Source organism: Typopeltis vanoorti, chromosome 1, assembly GCF_054136105.1.
Source record: "Typopeltis vanoorti isolate ZY-2024b chromosome 1, IOZ_Tvanoo_1.0, whole genome shotgun sequence".
Classification (NCBI taxonomy): Eukaryota; Metazoa; Arthropoda; class Arachnida; order Uropygi; family Thelyphonidae; genus Typopeltis; species Typopeltis vanoorti.
The window spans coordinates 75,912,536-75,935,182 of NC_143549.1; the positions used below are offsets into that span (position 1 = coordinate 75,912,536).

General features: G+C 37.1%; 1 protein-coding gene across 2 annotated transcripts in view; it reads right to left on the reverse strand.

The window, feature by feature from the left end:
* Window positions 1-22,647, reverse strand: part of LOC150110102 (uncharacterized) — a 268,812-nt gene that overhangs the window by 134,070 nt on the left and 112,095 nt on the right. For both annotated transcript variants that reach the window (XM_090391413.1, XM_090391419.1), the window contains exon 6: window positions 8,699-8,791. In XM_090391413.1, coding sequence (XP_090247539.1) covers window positions 8,699-8,791 — 93 coding nt within the window. The remainder of the gene's footprint in view (window positions 1-8,698; window positions 8,792-22,647) is intronic.

The following is a 22,647-nucleotide window of genomic DNA, read 5'->3' on the forward strand; positions in this document are numbered from 1 at the left end:
TAATGTGACAAAATGTAAGGTTATGCATTTTGGGGTGAAAAGATTAGCAGCAGTATACCACATTGGTGGAACTGTACTCCAAGAGATTGATGAGGCCAGGGACTTGGGAGTGTTGGTGGATAGGGAGATGAAGTTTAGGGGGCACATTGCAAAAGTAGCTAAATCAGCTCATCAACTCACTTGGCTGTTGAAAAATACCTTGACAAGCAGAGACAAGCAAGTTATTGTACTTCTGTACCCAGCCCTGATAAGACCTCATCTCGACTACTGTGCCCAGATTTGGTCACCTCGGTTCCTTCTTGATGGGGAGGAGGTGGAGAGGATCCAGAGGCAAGTGACTAAGATGATAACAGGTCTATGGAATGAACCATATGAGAACAGGTTGAAGATTTGTGGATTGCAGAAACTAGTTGATAGGCGGAAAAGGGGAGATATGATTGAGACATTCAAATTGCTAAAAGGATTCTATAGAATTAATTCAGAGGATATTTTTGAGATCAGGACTGGTGGTGGGAGAACTAGGGGATACGTATGGAAGCTGGGCAAGAGTGTGGTTAGCAGGGGTGTTAGAGCTAAGTTCTTTACTTTTAGAGTGGTAAATGAGTGGAATAAGCTGCCGGAGTCTGTTGTAGGTGCTATGACAATGAGCAAGTTCAAGGCAAGGAATGATAGATACTGTGAGAATATCGAATAGTTTTGTAAACATGATGTTTAGGGCCTCCCTCGATGAGTCTAAGGACTTCCTGGAGTAGGCCGAAATAATAATAATAATAATAATAATAATAAATGAGGTGTCAAATCATCCACCAATTGGTGAGAGAGTGACCATGAGGTGATTACCTGGGTGGTTGCCAGCAGTGCGAAGACCCCTGTGAGAAAAGAGTATATGGTGAACTACAAAGGGGAGGGTGATTATGAAGAGCTCAGGAGACAGCTTGCGGGTGTAGCGTGGAATGAGGATTTAGTTGGAAAAGAGATCAATGCAGCTTGGGGGATTTTCAAAAACTATTTAGTAGATGCAATGTCTAAATGTATTCCAAGGGTGAGAAGGTTAAATAAGGTAGGTGTGAGATGGATGAATAAAGAGATTAAGCATGCGATACAGAGAAAAAGGGCATTGTGAAGGCAGCATAAGAGAAGTGGAAAGAACCAATTTCATGAGGTCTACAAAAACCAGGCAAGGAGGGTGACTTGGTTGGTCAGAGTAGCTAAAGAGAGGTATGAACAACAGGTAGCTAATGAAGCCAAAAAAAATCCTAGGGAGTTCTTTTGATATGCAGCCAGCAAAAGAAAGAATGATTATGGAAGGATGACATTGACTGGAGAAAATGGTATAAAGACAGCTGATGCAGAATGCATGGTGGAGATACTTAATGAGCAGTTCATAAAGATCTTTCAATCTTGTGAATGTGACTTCATGGAGAGATTGAGAGCAGTTGATGATGGGGAGGAGAGACTGACTGTAAGTGAGCAAGAGGTATTTGGGGAGTTGAGTAAACTAGATGTAAATAAGGCTGTGGGACTTGATAATAAATCACCACATATGCTGAAGGAATGTGCCAGGGAGTTGACACCTGCTTTGACATATTTTTTAATACGAGTCTTACACTTGGTCAAGTTCCTAAGGAGTGGAAGGAGGGCAAGATTGTGCCACTTCATAAAAGAGGTGATCAAACTCAAGCATCAAACTATAGGCCTATCTGTGCATCAGGTGTTGTGGTTAAGTTGTTGAAGAAGCTTGTGAGAACTAGAATCCAGAGTTGGGTTGACAACAATGGTATTATCTTTGATGAACAGAATGGATTTGCTAAAGGCAGGTCATGTTTTAGTAATCTACTTACTTATTACAATAAAGTGGCTGCTTCCTTGGACAGAGGAGAGGAATACACAGTGATATACTTGGATTTCGCAAAGGCTTTTGATAGAGTACCTCATGATAAGTTGACAGTCAAACTAGAGCAGATGGGGTTGGATATTAGATTAGTGCATTGGATTGGAGACTGGCTATCTGATAGGTGTCAACAAGTTGTGTATGGGGGTGCGATATCCAGGAAAAGGAAAGTCACTAGCGGAGTGCCTCAGGGGTCTGTTTTAAGTCCATTACTGTTTAACTTGTATATTAATGATATTGGTGAAGATTTGGATGGAGATATTCAGTTGTTTGCAGATGATGCAAAGTTAGGACGAACCATAAAGAGTAGTGAAGATGTTGTGGTCTTGCAAGAAGACTTGAATAAATTGAGTGATTGGGCACGGAAATGGAGATGTGAGTTCAATGTTGCAAAATGTAAGGTTTTAAAATTTGGAAAACAAAGATGAGATACAGAATTTATGCTTGGTGAGAATATATTGTTGGAGGTAGAGGAAATAAGAGATCTGAAGGTGATAGTGGATAAGGATCTAAAATTTAGGGGACACATCACCAAAATTGTGAAGACAACACAAAGGCTTCTGGAAATGATGCCGAGGACACTGACGTGTAGAAGTAGGGAGATTCTTGTTCCGTTGTATGAGGCTTTGATTAGGCCACACATGGATTATTGTGCCCAGATTTGGTCACCGGGTTTTCAGAAGGATGAAGAGATGTTGGAAAGGGTCCAAAGGCGACTGACTAAGGTAGTTTCTGACCTCTGGAATGTTGAGTATGAGGAAAGATTGAGAAGATGTAATCTGCAGAGTCTGGTGGACAGGAGGAAGAGGGGAGATATGATAGAGACCTACAAGTTGGTAAGGGGTTGTTATAAGATCAATAGTGGAGAAGTTGTACAGAGAATAGTGGGAGATCAGGGGAGACCAGTCATCCCTGGAAACTGTATAAAGAGGGTGTGAGTAGGGGAGTGAGAGGCAGGTGATTTTCATGCAGAGTTGTGAATGATTGGAATTCCTTGCCTGAGAGTGTGGTGTCTGCAAGGAGTTTGAGTATGTTTAAGACACGGTACGTTGAGATGTGTGTGTGTGTGATAAAAGGACCTCCCAGATGAGTCTTTGACTCCATGAGGTCTTGGGGTAATAATAATAATAATAGCAGATGCAACATGATTTAAGCAGTCCAAAATAGAAATTTTTTTCCAAACGTCAGTTACTGTTAATGATTCATTTTCTAGTTTATCCAATATAAATTGAAAAGTGCGCTTAACGTAACATTTTTTAAAAGTAGCAATTATGCCTTGATCTAATGGCTAAATAATGCTTGTCATATTGGGTGGAAAAAACACTACCTGCACATTTGAATGTTCTAAATGTGGATGAATTGGTGCATTGTCAACAATTAATAAAACTTTAAAATCGAGAGCTTTTTGCTTCATATATGTTTCCACTTCTGGTACAAAGCAGTTATTGAACCATTCAGTAAATACAGCAGTTGTTACCCAGGCCTTTGTATTAGCCTTCCAATGTACTGGTAGCTGTTTTAGATCTTTGCCCTTTTAGAGCACGTGGTCTTAGAGATTGATTTACTGGGGTGGTGGTGGGGGGGGTTCAACGTTCGATTTCCTGATGCATTGTTGCAAAGTAACAATGTTACTCGATCTTTGCTTGATTTAAGCCCACTTGCTCTTTTCTCAGATTTTGCGATGTAAATGCATTTCTTCCAAAACAATCCTGTTTCGTCAGTGTTAAACACTTGATCAGGACAATATCCACCATCTTCAATAATTTTGGCTAACTTCTCTTGAAAATTTTTGGCTGCTTCTTCATTTGCTGCTGCAACCTCGCCTGTAATCTTCACATTATGAAGTGCATTCCTTTTCAAAAACCAGGTTAACCATCCTTTGCTAGCCGAAAATTCTTTATCAGCCTGGGAAGCGGAAGTAGGCAGCTCCAAGTGCTTCATCTGTTCATAAAACCGAAGAGCTTTTTGTCTAATTAAATAACCACTAATAGGAATTCTTCTTTGAGTTAATTCTTCAACCCAAATTACGAGCGCTCATTCCGTTTTTTCTAATAAAGCATTTCTTGAGTACAATGATAATTTTGAACTTAGTTTTGTCCCAGAAATGACAGATTTTCTTATTGCGACTTCATTCTTTTTAATTGCTCTTATAGTAGATTCGCCTAAATTAAAATGTTTACCAATCGCCGTAGATCCCTCTCCTTTCGCTAAGCGATCTAAAATTGCAATTTTCATTTCCAAAGAAATTGCTTTTCTTTGGTGCTTTTTTTTCATCCATTGGGCCAAATTAAATCTTTAAAATAAAAATTAGCAAAATAGACTTTTGATAATGAAAAAACAAACACTTACACACATGCAAAATTAAACTTCACAGACACTCACTGCTTACACATTATGCCAGAATGTGCTGCAACACGCTGTTCATTATATACGATGGTACATAAGTTTTGAAGTTATGCGGTGCATAACTTCAAATCCACATAAAAAGAGACCTGTGTGTGTGTGTGTGTGTGTGTGTGTGTGTGTGTGTGTGTGTGTGTGTGTGTGTGTGTGTGTGTGTGTGTAAAATATACGAGGGGGGGGTCTGAAAAGTTCTCATAAATACCTAGAAGAAAAATGATATTAAAGCAACTGATATAACTGACATGGCATCTCTTCCCCAGTTGGAAAGAGTGACCATGTGGCTTGGAAGATGTTTAGATGTGCAGGAGTATCAAAGAGAAAGGAATGTGTGTGCAGGTCATTATAATACTCTTAGGTATCCACATGGGGCAGTTCCATGGAGGGAGAAATTTGAAGGGCAAGATATCATTAGTGCTTGGGAATTTGTGAAAGAATATTTATTAGCAGCAATAGCAAGCTGTATACTGCAAGTGAAGAAGACAACACAATGAAAGAGATATAAGTATAAGGAGAGGGGTGGAGAGCAGATGCATAGAGAATATAAGACTCGGGCTAGGAGAGTGACTAGTACAGTAAGGAAGGCAAAACTGGAATATGAGAAGAGATTGCTCCTGAGATCCAAAGAAAATCCTAAGGAATTTTTTGCTACGTGGCCAGTAGGAGGAGAAATGATTATGGAAGAATTAGATAAAAGAATTGAATAGAATTGGATAGCTGTTGGATAAAAATGGGAATAGAGTGACTGATGCAAAGGACATAGTGGAGTTGCTCAGTGAACACTTTATTGAGGTGTTTCATCCTGGAGAAGTAGGTTTTAATACTAGAGGGATAGGGCAGGTTTGAGATTTAGAAATGTAAGAGGAGAGTGTGTTTCAAATACTGAGTACTCTGGGTGTCAATAAAACAGAGACTAGATGGAATTTTGCCATGAGTTTTGAGAGGTGCTAAAGAACTGACAGCTCTGGGGCATATCCTTTAGTAATATGATTGCCTTTTATAATAAAGTGACAAGAGTGGTCGATGAGGGAAAGGCATATTCTGCTTTTTTTTTTCTTTTTTTTTTTGGATTTTACAGAGGCATTTGAAGGATACCACATGATAAGGTATTTAAGTTGCAGCACATGGATTTAGATGTCAGGTTAATGAACTGGATTCAGGACCATTATCTGACAGGTATCAGAGAGCTGTGTATGGGGGGAGCAATGTCAAAGAGGCAGAAGGTTACAAGTGGGGGGCGAAGAAAGTGGAAATCAAAGGAAAACTGAAAAACTACTTTACTGAAACAAAGCATTTAATGAAACTATTTTTTGACACAAAAACAATATAAAAACAAAAACATAAAATACACTCTGAAAATAAACTACTGTATTGAATAAACTAATTACGCTTATGGAACATATCAATATTGCAAAATATATCAAGAAACTAATTAAAACTAAACAATAACAATGAATCTAAAAATTAATAGCTTCCTTGGGCCTGCATTGTAGAGCAAAGCTTTTCATATGATGGTGATACATTGGAAATTGACACTTAGTTCTCTTTCTTCTTCTCATGGAAAGGCTTAGACATTGGTTATGCATTTTTTACTAAATAATTTAAGGAAATTACAATGTAAACTAGGATATACATTAAAATAAATTTTAATATACTTCAATATTTCGGCAACTTCACGTTGCCATTTTCAAGGAACTTAAGAACAAGACACGTGCACGCAGGCACAACAAACAGTAAGTGAAGAAGAAGCAGGAAGCTATTATTTCTCCTAGAATCAAATTCACCCTGAAAGAGGAAAAAAACAACTGTCTTCCTTTCTTAGGCACACTAGTCACCCGCCAGCCTGATGGAACCTTGGTTTTCTCGGTCTATAGAAAACCCACCCATACAGGCAGATACATTCACCAACAATCCCATCACCCCTCCTCGCAACAATGTGGAGTCATTAAGACACTACACAACAGGGCTAAACTTATCTGTTCAAATGACAATGCCCTAACCACAGAACTAAACCACATTCTCAACACTTTCTCAGCCAATGGCTACCCCCCCCCCAAAAAAATCCAAAAAATATTGAAAACAGTAACCCCCCCCCTCACAACAAGGATTACTCTAAATCCATCACCATACCCTATATTCGAGGCACCTTGGAAAAAATTACAAAGAACCTAAAAAACATAACTTAACTTCTTGTTACAGACCATATAAAAAATTGGCATCCCTTATCCGCTCTACTAAAGATCAACCTCCCCCCCCCCCTAGACCTAACGTGTATACCAGGTCCCTTGCAGCTGTAAGCTGTTCTACTCTGGCCAAACAGGCAGGACAGCAAATATCAGAATTTCAGAACACAAGGACTACGTCCAGTTTCACCAATACAGCCACTCTGGTCTTGCTGACCATGCGGTGGATACCTGCCATAGAATACGGTAGAAGAAAGCCACGATAATACACCGCAGTAAATACAAATATGAAAGGCTTTTCATGGAATCAGCTTCAGCCCTAAGAAACAATCCAAATCTCAACAAATTTAGCTGCATGAGACTGCCTCAAATATGGGAAACCTACATCAGAAGACGTTCAGCCCAATCACCCAAGTGATTGGGCTGAACGCCAATTTTCAACATTGCCCACTAAGGGGCACCATCAGGACTTTAGGAGAAATAATAGCTTCCTGCTTCTTCCTCACTTACTGTTTGTTGTGCCTGCATGCACGTGTTTTGTTCTTAAGTTCCTTGAAAATGGCAACATGAGGTTGCCGAAATATTGAAGTATATTAAAATTTATTTTAATGTATATCCTAGTTTACATTGTAATTTCCTTAAATTATTTAGTAAAAAAGTTCTCTTTCTATATTTAACTGAGATCTATATTTTGTTTTTAAGGCAGCCACTGCAGAAAACCCAATTTCACAAAGATAAGATGTTCAAAATGGCAAAAGTGCATGAAAAGCTCTTGACTTCAGTGCAGAAAATTCATCATCAACACCAGGTCAAAATTCAAACAGTGATTTAGATGCAAATTGCTTTTGATTTCACCACTTCAGTAAAACTTTCTCAAAGCATAGTTTCCACAATATCAATCATAGCTGGCAGAATCAGGTCTTCTCCGATAGTGTGGGGCTTTTTGCACTTAGCTATTTTATATGCAACTTTGTAAGAAGCTAGTCAAGCTTTTTTATTTACAAACAAAGCTTTTTTAATGCTATATTTCTGCTTTTGAAAACATTACAGTTTGACAGCAAAGACCTCTCGAGGTTTGTTAACATACTACTTATGAAGTGTTTCCAAATATCTTTTAAGTTTATTCAGTTTCATGCTAACAGTCGCCAAAATTTCTGAACAATAACAAACAGTGGTCTTTCTTCATCGTTTGCTTCAGCCTTTGCAAAACCGAAATCTAAATATTCTGCTGCATACTTTCTTGATTTTACTTTCGGAGTGATATTCTGTGAACCTGAATTTGTTGACATCAATGCTCCACAGTCGTCAGATGCCTGCTTATGTCCAATTAAAAATTTATCCATTTTTCTACACTAGAAAATACGATTTTTATACCATGTATCACAGTCGTTGGGAATAGGAGTAAAATAACGCCGACCATCGACTTCTCACTGTTGATCACTGTTGCAGTATTACTGTTGTGTAGCCATTTCAATCCTTATTTATACTTGCAAAAAACATTTCCAAAACATTTCCAGAACATTCGAGACTTCCCATGATGAAATCACGAATGTTTCTGAAAGGCAAATACGATTCAATGGTCTGTGTAGTGATTTTTCTTTTAAATGTTGGGCACATATACGAGAGGTTGGCTGATCAACCTATAGCACTTTAGTACTGTATATGGGTAACCATATACGTGATGCCAGCTCTATACAATTTTTGAAAGATTTGATGATGTATTTAAATTTGTATGAATATTTAAAAATTTTAATTAATTCCTAGTTTTTTTTTGTTTTTTGTTTTGCTAACTTTTATGGGTTTTGTCAGTGTCTCAACACAAGAATTGCAAGGGGGAGGTGGTGGGACACAAAAACTAATATTAAAAAATGGGGCACACATGAAAGAAGGTTGAGAAACACTGTATTAAGGACAGACTGATGGAATGCCATCTGCAATCAGGCAGATAGGAAGTAAAGTAGTGATATGGCAGAAGCATATAAGTTGGTGAAATGTTTTTATAAGTTTAACATGGAGATTATTCATAGAATAGATGGAAAATAAACAGAAGAAAACAAAGGTTATTCCAGGAATTTGTGAGCAAAAGAATGATGGGTACATTTTAACTGAAAAGCAGTGGGTGAGCAGAATATAGTGAGTCTCATAACTCCATGGAGGAGGATTAATTATATACTAGGCACATTTATTTAGGAATATACTGCAATTCTGAATATTGAAAACTTACCATATCATCAATTCCAATCATGCTATTATCTAAAGTTGAAATACTTCCTCCCATAAGTAAAACTGATATCATTGGTTTGTCTGAATGACTATTCTAAAACAAAAAAATAAGAAGAAATAAATAAATATACAATAAGAATGGAAAAAAATATGTAATTACTTTAATGATATTTCTAAAGCTTTTGTAACATTTTGTGTTTTATATATATATATATATATAAAACAGAAAGAAATCCAATATTAATAGCTTTAATGGAACATGTGTACTAGGCATATTAAAGCTCTTCGCTCCCTACACCAGAACACCAAATTGTCATCATGAAGGCTGATAAAGGTAATGCCACTGGTGTCATGAATAATGCCAATATAATCATAAAATTAATATCTTATTAAGAGATAGATTGACCCCTACAGTGTTATCAGCAGGATCCAACAAAAAGTCATATGAATAAATTAAATAAATAATTAGACAATGTACAATTGTGGAATGCCACTACTGTTGAGAAGTTACGAATTCATCATGCCCATCTGCCTCATCTCTATGATCTTCCTAAAATACATAAGGAAGGCAATCCACTATGCCCAATAGTGGACTGTATTGACTCTCCAACTTAGTATCTTAAAAAACATGTCTCTTGTCATCTTTAGAATCTCATTGGTCATACTAGCTCTTATACCAAAAACAGTTCTTCATTTCAATGAGAAAATAAAGGATCTACATTTGTCTAATAATGAGATTATGGTTTCTTTTGATGTAGTCTCCCTATTCACCACATAGCATTACAAGAGCCTTATCAGTGTTTACAATCTGATTTCCCAGAAGACATTGTCAACCTTTTTAAATTTACCATCAATGTAGGCTATTTTACTATTTTTATTATATTATATAATTATTATGTAATATTTATATAATAATTATATAATATTATATATTATATTTATTATTTTTACTATTGTATTTTATTATAATGGTATATAATAAGTTGTTTAAACAAATGAAAGGAACAGCAATGGGCAGTCCTATCTCACCAGCCTTAGATGATTATTTCATGCAGCATCTAGAAAAATAACTTTTTGACACTATATTCCCTCAGCCTTGTATATGGTAATTGTGTTTTGTTGATGATATATTTGCAATCTAGTCCCATGCTAATTCAGAATTGTTTCAATTCCTAGAGAAAATAAACTCCTTGCACTCCTGTATCAAGTTCACTACTGAACGTGAATCCAATAACCAACTACCCTTTTTTGGATACCATAATAATTATTATTATTATTATCAGACACCTCCACGGAGTCCAAAGACTCATTGAGGGAGGGTACCTACTTTGCAACTCTCTGTCTCCACCATTCAACCTCATCCACCAATAGCATCATCTACACTAACGCCATCTACTGTCCATCACTACCACTAGTATTTTCACAGACAATCACAAACATCCATGCCCATGGTGGGATTTGAACCCGCAGCCTTTTGGCTGGAGAGCAGATACACTAACCACTCAAACAACTAGACCGGCATAATAATTCATAATCCCACAGGTCATGTTGAATTTTCAGTTTATTGGAAGTCATCCTTTACTGGTAGATACATTCACTCATCCTCCCACCTCATTCATCACAAAAAATGAGTATTATCAAGAGTCTTGTACACAGAGCTCACATGATTTGCTCTTCTTTGATCCCCCTTTAGTTAGATGAACTGAATAAAATTAAAAGTAATCTGATATGTAATGGATACAACAAAACGTTTCAAAAAATTATTGATAATAATTATCATCCTACTACCAGACTACAATCCGATGTGAAAAGAATTTCGATACTCTACCTTAAAGGAACCTCAGAACAAATAGCAAGGATCCTTTAAATTCATCTATACGTTTCCTTCAAACCAGCTCAGAGACGGTCTTCCTTCCTTCCTACCATCAACAAAGGATACATTACCACCTCTTTTTTTACCAGGTGTTGATCAACTACCCTGCTCATTTCATCTTTCCTGTTTTGGACAGACTGGCCATTCTGTGTTGATTAGAATTGAAGAACATCAAGAGTATATTAACATTTTATTATATTAGACTATATTATTCATTTACAGAATCTGAAGTCTGGCCTTACTTCTCATACTAATTGACACTAGGCACCAGAGGCGAATTCTCCATGCTTGCTATGCTTGGATAAATATTACTTCTTTCTCATTAAATGAGAAAGAAGTAATATTTATTTGTTAATAAATGCATGCATTTATAAGCATTCCATTTAAGCTTTTATTCTTGTAAACAGAAGACATCTTAAGCTTGTGCGGCAATAATTGAGCATTGCATTGTGTATCGAAGGCCAATGCTTGCTCGTCTAATCAAAGCTACCTTGGCTTGCTCAGTTGTAGGAGCTTCCAGGTCCTCACAGCAGCACTGTGATTTCATGCGTGCGTATAGCCATTTCACGTCGTCTCACTCTGTTGCTTAAACACAAGCCATATGCAGTAAACGTAGCTCTAGCCAGCCTTTATAAGTGTCCGTGTTGCGCGGGAAAATTAAGTTACAACCAACTTTTTATGACGATGTTATTGACCAGTTCATAAAGAAGAACCGTAGGGTAGAATTTGTATTCAGGTAGCTAAATTGAAAAAGATAGAATATCATGTGTAAAATAAACATTGTATTTATATGATTAAATGTACATAAATTTCTAAATATATAGTTTTAAATGGTCAGTAATTCATTATTCTGCTAATCAGACTTCAATCACACCTCTCACTCCCTGAATGATAACAAGAGCAAGCGTGAATTTCAAGACCAGCATTCGCCCCTGCTAGGCACAGAGTTCTTTGAAACCAGATAAAACTTCTGCACTCCAGCAGTTTCAAATTCAATCATCTTTTCCTTGAAACATGCGAAACAATGAAAAATCGTTCGAACCTGAACCAATCAGACTGTATGCCAATATCCAAGTTTTAAGAAATGATCACTATTAATTGTTCATAAAATTGTTTTTTCAATTAATAATTATTATTCTTTTTTTATTTTATATATATATATATATATATTTTTTTTTTTTTTTTTTTTTTAATTTTTTTTTTTAACCAATGCAACTTACTACACTCATTCCTTTGAACTCTAATAGGATAGAAAGAAAAGAATTGGGGGAGAGGAGTGTTATTGATGATAGCTGATGCAACTAAAGAGAGTAGAAGTTCAACTGCAGGAAAGTGAAAATAGCACATCTGAGGCTATCTGGTGTGAGATAAAGGCTAGCAGAACAAAATACATAGTTGGATGCTGCTATAGTTGGAGATAGTATGCATCGGTAAATAGACTCAATGAGTAGAGGATAGGTAATTATTATGGGGAATTTCAACTATGGGAACATAGATTGGAAGGAGGAGAGGCCACACGGGAGGAAGGAAATGGAATTTAGCAGTTATTAAGGAATAATTATTTGAGACAGCATGCGATGGAATATACTAGGGGTTTGAGAGGGTGCTCAATCTACTAGTAACTGCATCTGAGAATTTGTCTATAACGAATATGAATACGTTGCCACCAAATGGTAAGGTCTTGACCTGGGAGTTGGCTAAATGTGTGTAATTTTCAGTTACGATCAGGTATATATGTGAAATTATGGGGCTGATAAGTATGACAAGCTTAGGAGATTGCTTGGATCGGTACCATGGCATGTAAAACTGATAGTGCATGGGAAGTGGTAAAGGAGTGTTTTGAGGAAGGTAATGCAGACTGCATACCTAGAGTCAGGAGAGTAAATCAAGTGGGAGTTAAATGGATGAATATCATCATCATTATTAGGCTAGAGCTGCAAAAAAAAAAAAGAAACAACTGTGGAGGGAATTTAAGGAGAAAGGTGACCAGCAGGAACATGAGCAGTACAAGGCACAGGCCAGAAGGGTAACTAGTGTGATAAGAGGCAAAAGCAGAGTATGAAAGGAAATTAGCAATGCAGGCTAAAGAGAATTCCAAACAGTTCTTTCAATATGCTACAAGTAAAAGAAAGAATGTATATGGCAGAACGATTTTAATGAATGCCGATGGTAGGGAGCAATAACAATAATCATATATTATTTCTAACTGAATCAGTAGAAATAATATAATTACTTAGTGAATACATTGCAAGAGTATATCATCCATGTGGTGATATTACAGGAACAAGAGAGCCAAAGGCTTATATGGAAATTGAGGTAAATGAAATGGAGGTGCATAGCATATTACAGGACCTTGATGTGAATACAACTGTGGGATTGGATGGTATACCAGCTTGAGTTTTACGTGAAATGGCAAGAGAATTGTCAGTGCCCTTGACCATATTGTTTAATCTAAGTCTCAGCTCTGGGTTAGTCCCGAGGGGGGTGGAAAGAGGAGAAAATAGTTCCATTGCATAAAGGAGGCTCCAAGACTGATGTAGCAAATGGAGAAGTTGGTCAAGAGCAAAATATAGGAATGGTTAGACAAAAATGGGATACTATATGGAAGGAAGGTATGGTTTTGTGAAGGGTAGGTCATGCCTCAGTAACTTGCTCACATTTTATAATACAGTGACAGATGAGTTGAATAAAGGTAATGGGTTTACAGTGATATGTTACTGCAGGACTTCGCAAAGGCCTTTGACAGGATACGACATGGGATTCTAATCAGTAAACTGCAGCACATGGGGGATGGATATAGGACTGGCAAGATGGACAAGAGGGTGGTTGATGGAGATATATATATATATATATATATATATATATATATAAGAGTAGTTTATTCATAGTGACTAGTGCATGCCACAAGGTTCTGTCCTAGGATCGCTACTGTTTAATTTGTACATTAACAATATAGGAAAAGATCTGAGAGGAACTGTTCAGTTATTTGCTGATGATGCAAAGCTGGGTAGAGCAATAGTTAATACAGATGATGTCAAAATTTTGCAGGATGATTTGGATAGATTGGAAGATTGGACAAAGGAGAAGGGATATCAGTTTAATGTGGCAAATTGTAAGGTTATGCATTTTGGGGTGTAAAGATTACAGTTGTATACTACATTGGTGGAACTGTACTCCAGAAAATTAATGAAGCCAGAGACTTGGGAGTGTTAATGGATATGAGTTCAAGTTTAGGGGGGCACATAGCAAAAGTGGCTAAAGCAGCTCACCAGCTTACTTGATTACTGAAGAATAATTTGACGAGCAGAGACAAGCAGGTTATTGTTCCTCTTTATTGAGCCTTGATAAGACCCCCATCTTTACTACTGAGTGCTAGGATTTTTTTTGTTGATGAGGAGGAGGTTTAGAGGATCCAGAAGTGAGTGACCAAGATGGTAGCAGGTCTATGGAATGAACCTTATGAGAACAGGTTGAAGATTTATGGGTTACAGAAACTGACTGATAGGTGAAAAAGGGGTGATATGATTTAGGCATACAAATTGCTGAAGGGTTTTTATAACATTAGTACAGAGGAAATTGTTCAGAACAGGTCTGGTGGTGGTGTGAGAACTAGGGGCCATCCATGGAAACTGAGTAAGAGTGTAGTTAGCAAGGGTGTTAGAACTAGGGTTTTTACTCAGAGAGTAATGAATGAGTGGAATAGGTTGCAGAGTCTGTCACGGATGACGCGACTGTGAATGAGTTCAAAGCAAAGTATGATAGATACTGTGTAAATGTTGGAGAGTTCTTGGCATGATGTTTAGGACCTCCTTCGATGAGTCTAAGGACTCCTTGGAGTAGCCTGTAATAATAATATATAATTCAGCTGCGACTGAGACATGAGTTAATATATGCATGATTTATGACTCATTATTTTGATTCATCTTTTGAATGTAGTTTAACGGTCTATCTCCCTGACAATATCCACATTTGGATGAAATATACTGGAGTTTGGGAATAAATTCTATATAATTTTTGTTACATGTGTAAGCCATGAAAAATAAGAAATTCAATATCTGATCTCAATAAATTCCTAATAATTATTATTAATGCATTAATCCATGAATAATGCAATAACAATAATCATTTATTATTATTATTATTATTATTATTATTATTAAGAGAGACCTCCAGGAAGTCTCTCATAAGACTGAGACTCATTGAGGAAGGCCACATGTTACACACACCAGCTATCATACTTATTCTTGAATTCATTTACACTACTTGCACTCATAACATCCAATGTAATCCATTCCAATCATGCACCACTCTCTGAGAGAAAAATCTAGCCCTCACACCCTTCTTGATGGCCTTCATTCTCAGCTTCCAAGGATGCCCTCTCGTCCTTTTCCCCACCCTCCATAAATTGAAAAATTCCATCAATTGAAATTCTGTATGACCCTTTCAGAAGTTTGTAAGTCTCAATCATATCATTCCATATCAATCTGTCTTCATAATCAGTATTCCACAATTCTGATATCATTTTTAATACTCTCCTTTGTACTCTCTCCTATATTAGAATCACAACAGAAAAAAAGAGACCAGATCTGCACACTGTCCAAGTGAAGTCTTATCAAGGCCTTGTAAAGAGGTAAAATAACATCCTTATCTTTACATGTGAACATTTGTTTCAGCATTGCAATTATCTTTTGAGTTGTATTTGCAATCTTTGCCACATGGCCCCTGAACTTCAACTTCCTATTTATTAACACTCCAAGATCCCTAGCCTCATCGGTTTCTTCTAGCCTAATCCCACCAATATAATATGACATTGGATATCTAATCATGCTGAAGTGAATGACTTTACATTTATTGACATTGAACTGATACCCATTTTCCCATGCCCACAATTCCAGCCTATTCAAATCATTCTGCAAGTACTGCATACAGCATTCCTGATGACCCTAATCTTTGCATTATCAGCAAATAGCTGTATGTCACTTGTCAAATCCTTCCCAATAACATTAATGTACAGACTGAATAACAATAAACCAAGCATTGATCCTTGTGGTACACCACTCGTTACCTTAAACCTTGCAGACTCAGATCCTCCATATATACCACTTTTTGATATCTGTCAGTCAGCCATCCTCTTATCCATCCTAATATTGTATAACCCAAACCCATTTTCTCCAATTTATGCAAACAGTCTATCATGCTGTATTCTGTCAAAAGCCTTAGCAAAATCCAAAAATATCATGGTGTATCCATTCCCCTTGTCTAGTTCAATGGTAATTGTTAGAGATTGTGAGCAAGTCTAAAACATGACCTTCTCTTAGTAAACCCATGTTGTTCATTGAAAAGTAGAGATTCACTGTCAACCCATTTCTGAATGCGAGCCCTAAACAATTTTTCCAAAATCTTCACCACCACTCCCAAGATACTAATTGGTCGATAGTTGGATACATCAGTCTTTACACCACCCTTGTGCAATGGAATTACCATACATTCCTTCCATTCCTGCGGAATCTTCCCTGTTCTGAGACTCATATTAAACATCCTGTTTAATATTTATAATAAGTTCAGCTGAACACTCTTTTAGCACATGTGCTGATATTCCATCAATCCCTATTGCTGAATTCTTATTCAATTTATGCAACAGCTCTAATACCTCATCCTCACACACCTGTGTTTCTTCATCTAGTGAAGAAGTAACAGTGAGTGAATGCAACCTGGTGAATGAAATGTTGCATTCACTGGGTTGATAGCTTTTACCAGTTAATGGGCACTCATTAACTGAACAACCTCTTCTGCATCTGTAACCCTCACGCCATCTGTATTTAGAAGACTTCTTTCATATTCATTCTTTCTTTCGCTTGCAGCATATCAATAAAATTCTTGTGGGTTGTCTTTAGCATGCAGAGCCAGTTTCTTTTCATACTCAGACTTTGCTTTCCCTATAACAATTGTGAATATTCTAGCTTGCTGCTTATAACGTTCATAACGGTCATCATCTTTATGCAAACAGTATTCCTTCCACATTGTCCTTTTCTTACGAATCTCTTGCTTAATAAGATTACATATCCATTTGACTCCTACTCTATTTATTCTTGGAACTCCAGAGAGTTCCAAGAATAAATAGAGTAGGACTTAAACGATGCGATATCATTCTGATATCGCATCGTTTAAGTATTGTTTAAATGCTTCCCAAGCACGGTTAATATTCTTTCCATCCAGCAACCTATCCCATTCCACTGAACTCAGTATACTCCTCAGTTGGTCATAATTTCCTGCTTTGTAGTTCAGCATGTAACCTTTTCTGAATGGAAGATTCATAAACTTAGTCACTTCCTAAGTGAGTACGGCATGATCACTGTCACCAACCGGATGCAGAATAGTTAAGTCTTTAACTGAAATGCCCTCGACACTATAATCAAATCTAACACTCTTTGCCCTTGACTTCCTTCCATCACATGCTGTTTGAGGAAGTTGTCCCGCAACAGCTCAATAAATGCATTTTCATTCTTCTCATGAGATTCTACTGCTACCCAATCAATATTTGGATAATTAAAGTCTCCCATTATGATTACTCTTTTCGTGCACATCTTTTCTATTTGGTGATGCATTTCTTCATCACTAGCAACCAATCCACCAGGTCTGTAACAACACCCCACTACGTAATTGATCTTGTTAGATCCCACCTCACACCAGATGGCTTCAAACTCAGTGCCACATTAAATATTGCTATCCTTCCTAAAAATACTGTACCCTTGACACTCAATACCAGTTAGTAGGTCTTATTCTGATAGCCAGGTCTCACTAATTCCTACAATCTGAGGTCACAATATATTGACTAAAGCAACAAACTCGTCCCTTTGTTTCTGATATTCCTAGCATTCATGTACAGACATAATAATCTACCTGTTTGTTCTTTTGTATTGTCTTGTCTGCAGTCTGCCCGACACAGTTGGACAACTTGCAGATCTTTATTCTCTAATGCCTTACACATGTAGACATATTTGCACACATTTGAAGGGTCCAAACCAGATGAACACAAACCCGAAATCATTCTCTCCTCATCAACATTTGCATGACAACACCATTCGTGTCATTAACACAGTTATATAACAATGTCGCTCTTACACTCACATTCACATCATTCCTCCCTTTATAATTTAGTTTTTCCAGACTCCTGATACCAAATGCACTGAGGTGTAGGCAGTCCCTCTTATACAAATCCAGTCTTCCCTCAAACTCACTTCATACATCCAAAAACTGGCATCCATTCCTTCTACACAACCTACACATCGAATTGTTTGCCATCCTAGCCCTTCTTCTTAATTCATTTTTATCATAGCGGGGTAAAATACTGACAATTTTCACTTTCTCACTCTTCACTCGCACTTCTTCCAACAACCCTTTCATGTCCTCTCTCATACTGAACTTATTGCCAGTTAAGTCGTTAGTACCTACTACAACCACGATTTCATTTACTTTTTTTTTCTGCTTTTGAACTGCTTGCATTTTACGAGGGTAGTCTGAAAAGTTCTCGACCATAGATGGCAACACTATCAGCAAGGTTTTTTTTTCTAAGTTGTCATAAGCATCCATGTGAAATTGCAAAGTCATTCTATCAAGTAGTTTGTTTTATAAAGCTGACTGAAGCAAAAGGTTGTATCCCTTGAAATGGATAAAATTGAGTATCATGCGGTTATAAATTTCTTTGTAAAAGAAGATTTAACGCCAAAAAATTTCATTCGAAGTTCATAAAAGTTTATGGGCACTCTTCTCTTTCATTTTCGACAATTAAGAACAGGGCTGCCGAGTATAAATATGGCCGTACCAGCCTTGAAGATGATCCACGTGAAGGATGTCCAAAAAGTGGGACAACACCAGAAACTATTGATCAAGTGCACGTTATGGTATTGGATGACCAGCAAGTCAAAAGTGCATGAAATTGCTGAGACTATAGGCATTTCAAAAGAACATGCAGGATATATTTTGCATGAAGAATTACATATGAAAAAGCTTTGTGCAAGATGGGTGCTGTGTTTGCTCAAGAATAACTGATTTTGTGTGTCGATTTATTACTATGGATGAGACTTGGATTCACCATTACACACCAGAATCCAAACAGCAGTCAAAACAGTGTACAGAAGCTAGTTATTCAGCACCAAAGATGACAAAGTTGTTTCATCAGCAAGAAAGGTCATGGCATCGATGTTTTGGGATGCTAAAGGTATTTTATTTATTAATTATCTTGAAAAGGGTAAAACAATAACCAGGGAATATTATTCAGATCTTTCCAGACTAGATGGAAAAATTTGTGAGAAAAGACCCAGTTTGCAGAAGAAAAAAAAATCATCTTTCATCAGGATAATGCACCTGCCCACAAAGGTGTTTTGGCAATGGGAAAATTAAGGGATCTGCACTATGAATTGTTGGAACATCCACCCTATTCCCCAAATTTGGCTCCCTCTGACTTCTATCTCTTCCTCGCTGGTCAGCGTTTTTCTTCCAATCAAGAGGTAATTGAAGCTGTAGAGGGGTATTTTGCAGATCTTACTGAGAACCACTACCCAGACGGGATAATGGTGCTGGAGCATCGCTGGAATAAATGTATTAGTCTTAAGGGAGATTATGTTGAAAAATAAAAATAATTTTGAAATTATAAATTCGTTTTTTTCATTGTTAGGCCGAGAACTTTTCAGAACATCCTCGTATTTTTAATTTTCGCTCCAGGAAAACTCAATCTTATAAGTCGCTCATCTATAGCATATTTTATTATAGAGTCACTATACCAAATAACTTCTTTCTTTTTAACTAACAATGTCATTTATCTGATTTCCATTATTTCCTGATTTAGAAAAAAAAAAGATGAAAAGGAAAATATCAGAAATTATTATTATTATTATTATTATTACTATGGGTATCTCCATGGAGTTAGTAGACTCATTGCGGGAGACCCAAACTATTAAAACAATATCTATCATACCTCTTCTTGAATTCATTTACAGACGAAGAACTCATAACTAAGTCAGGCAATGCATTCCACTTATTCACCACCCTCTAGGCAAAAAATCTAGTTCTCACGCCCTTGTTAACCACACTTTTCTTTAATTTCCAGGGATTAACACTTATTCTTCCATCACTATCACACAGCTGAAATATTTCCCCTGCATCGATCTATAAAAATCTTTTAGTAATTTAAATGTTTTTATAATATCCCCCTTTTCTCCGCCTATCAACTAACCTCTGCAATCCACAAGCTCTCAATCTATAAATGTAGGGAGCATTTTTTACATCACTCACCAACTTAGTCACTCTCCTCTGAACCCTCTCCACAACCTCCTCATCTCCAAGGAATCCAGGTGACCAGACTTTAGCACAGTAATCCAAATGTGGAAGTATCAATGCCTTATAAGGGGAATAATAACCTCTTCATCTCTGGATGTTAGTGTGTTCTTCAATAACCAAATAATACTATGTGCAATCTTGGACACCTTAACAACGTGTCCTCTGAACCTCATCTGCCTATCCACCAACACCCCCCAAGTCCCTAGCCTCATCAATCTCTTGGAGTATCGTTTCATCAATGTGGTACACAGCTGGTAATCTTTTAATCCCAAAATGCATAACTTTACACTTTTCCACATTGAACTGACATCAATTACCTTTTGCCCATTTTGCCAGCATGATTAAATCATCCTGCAAACTCTCAACATCAGCTTGATTTTTTATTGCACTACCCAACTTTGCATCATCAGCAAACAACTGAATATCTCCCTTCAAGCCATTTCCTATATCATTTATGTACAAATTAAACAATAACGGCCCAAGCACAGATCCCTGAGGCACACCACTGGTCACCTGCCTCATCCTGGACTCTGCTCCTCCATACACTACTTTCTGGTATCTCTCCATGAGCCATTATCTTACCCATATCACCAGTTTAGTATCAATCCCCATCTCCTCTAATTTGCATAACAGTATTCCATGGGGAATCCTGTCAAAAGCCTTAGCAAAATCCAGAAGTATCACTGTGTAGACATTCCTCTTATCCAATTCAGATGTCATTCTACTGTAAAAAGTTAATAAATTGCTAAGGCAGGATCGACCTTTAACAAAACCATGTTGGCCCCTATAGAGTATCATATTCTGATCCACCCATTCTTGAATTCTGTCCTTAACCAACTTTTCCAATACTTTTACCACCACTCCCGAGATGGTGATTGGTCTGTAATTAATACTGCAGTCTTAGAGCCACCTTTATGCAAAGGAACATCCTTCCACTCCCTAGGAACCATACCAGAGTTCCTACCAAGTAAGGTGTTGACAATTCCTTTGCACCTTCATGCAATACCTGAGCTGATATTCCATCTAGACCTACAGCAGTTGCATTTAAATTCTGCAATATACTAAGTACCTCTGATTTATTAACTTCAATTCTCGCATTAGTTATTGCAAGAAATCCACAAATAGAGAGAAATCCACAAATTTTGCAACCTCCAAAGTTAATACCACATGATCGCTCTCGCCAATTGGAAGTAACGAGGACACCTTACTTATGCATATTTCCTCTGAACCTATGACTAGATCCAACACTTTCACACCAAGAGTCCCTTCAGTTATGTACTGTTTCAAATAATTATCTCTTAGAAGGTGTATGAATTCCATTTCCTTTTTGTCACATGATATTTCCTCCTTCCAACTGATATCGCCATAATTAAAATCCCTCATGATAATAATCACTAACCCTACACTCATTGCACTAATTTGCTGATGCATGAATTCAATATCACCCCCTTTGTTTCTGAAAACATGTTTCTGACTCCTTTGCTCACACCCTCCTTATACAGCCTTCCAGAGATTACCTATTGTTCTCCCACCACCCAATTCTCACCGTTCTATGAAAAACCTTGTCAACATTAATCTGATAAAAACTACCTTACCAACATATGTGTCTCTATCATATCCACTCCTATCTGCTAAATTCTGCAATTTGCATTTTCTCAACTTTCTTCATACTTAACATTCCAGAGACCAGACCACCACTATAATCAATTGCCTGTGGACCCTTTCCAATATCTCTTCCTTCTCAGGAAAACCAGATGATGAATTCTGTGTACAGTAGTCCATATGTGACCTAATCAAGGTTTTATACAATGGAACAATAACCTCCTTACTTCTGCAAGTCAATGCCTCATCATTGCCAGAATATGTTGTACTGTCCTCACAATTTTAGTAATGTGTTTGCTAAATTTTAGGTCCCTATCTATCATCAATTCCAGATCTCTTATTTCTTTCACCTCTTCCGATATATCCCTATGAGTTTTATACTCAACATCCATCTTTGTGTTTTTAATTTTAAAATGTTATACTTTGCAACACTGAACTGGCAATCTCATGGCCATGCCCATTCACTTAGTCTATTCAAGTTGTCTTGAAGCAACATTTGCTCTACTCTTCATAATTCTTCCCAACTTTGCATTATCTACAAACAATTGGTTAACTCCATTCAAACCTTCTATCATTAACATACAATTTAAACAGAAATTGTGCTAAAACAGACCCTTGAGGCCCAGCACTAGTGACTTCCCTTTTTTTGGGATACTGCTTCCCAGAAGAGGAAGTGATATCGCAGATACCTATCAGATAGCCAGTCTCCAATCCAACACATTAATCTCTTATCCAAGTCCATCTGTTCTAGCTCAACAACAACTTATCATGTAGCAATCTATCAAAAAGCCTTTGCAAAATCTAAATATGCCACTATGTATGCATCTTCCTTGTCCATACATCTGTTACATTATTGTAATAAATAAACTGATCCTCCTTTAGCAAATCCACACTGTCCATCAAAAAGAATGCTACTATTGTCAATCAGATTCTGGATCTTGGTTCTCACTAACCTCTCCAATCATAATTTTAACCATAACACCTGATGCACAGATTGGCCTATAATTTGAAGCTTGAGTATTATCACTTCCCTCATGAAATCGTATAATTTTGTCTACCTTCCACTTTTTTAGAACTTCACCCAGTATAAGACTCATATTAAACAAGTGTGTCAAGGTAGATGTTAACTCTCTGACACA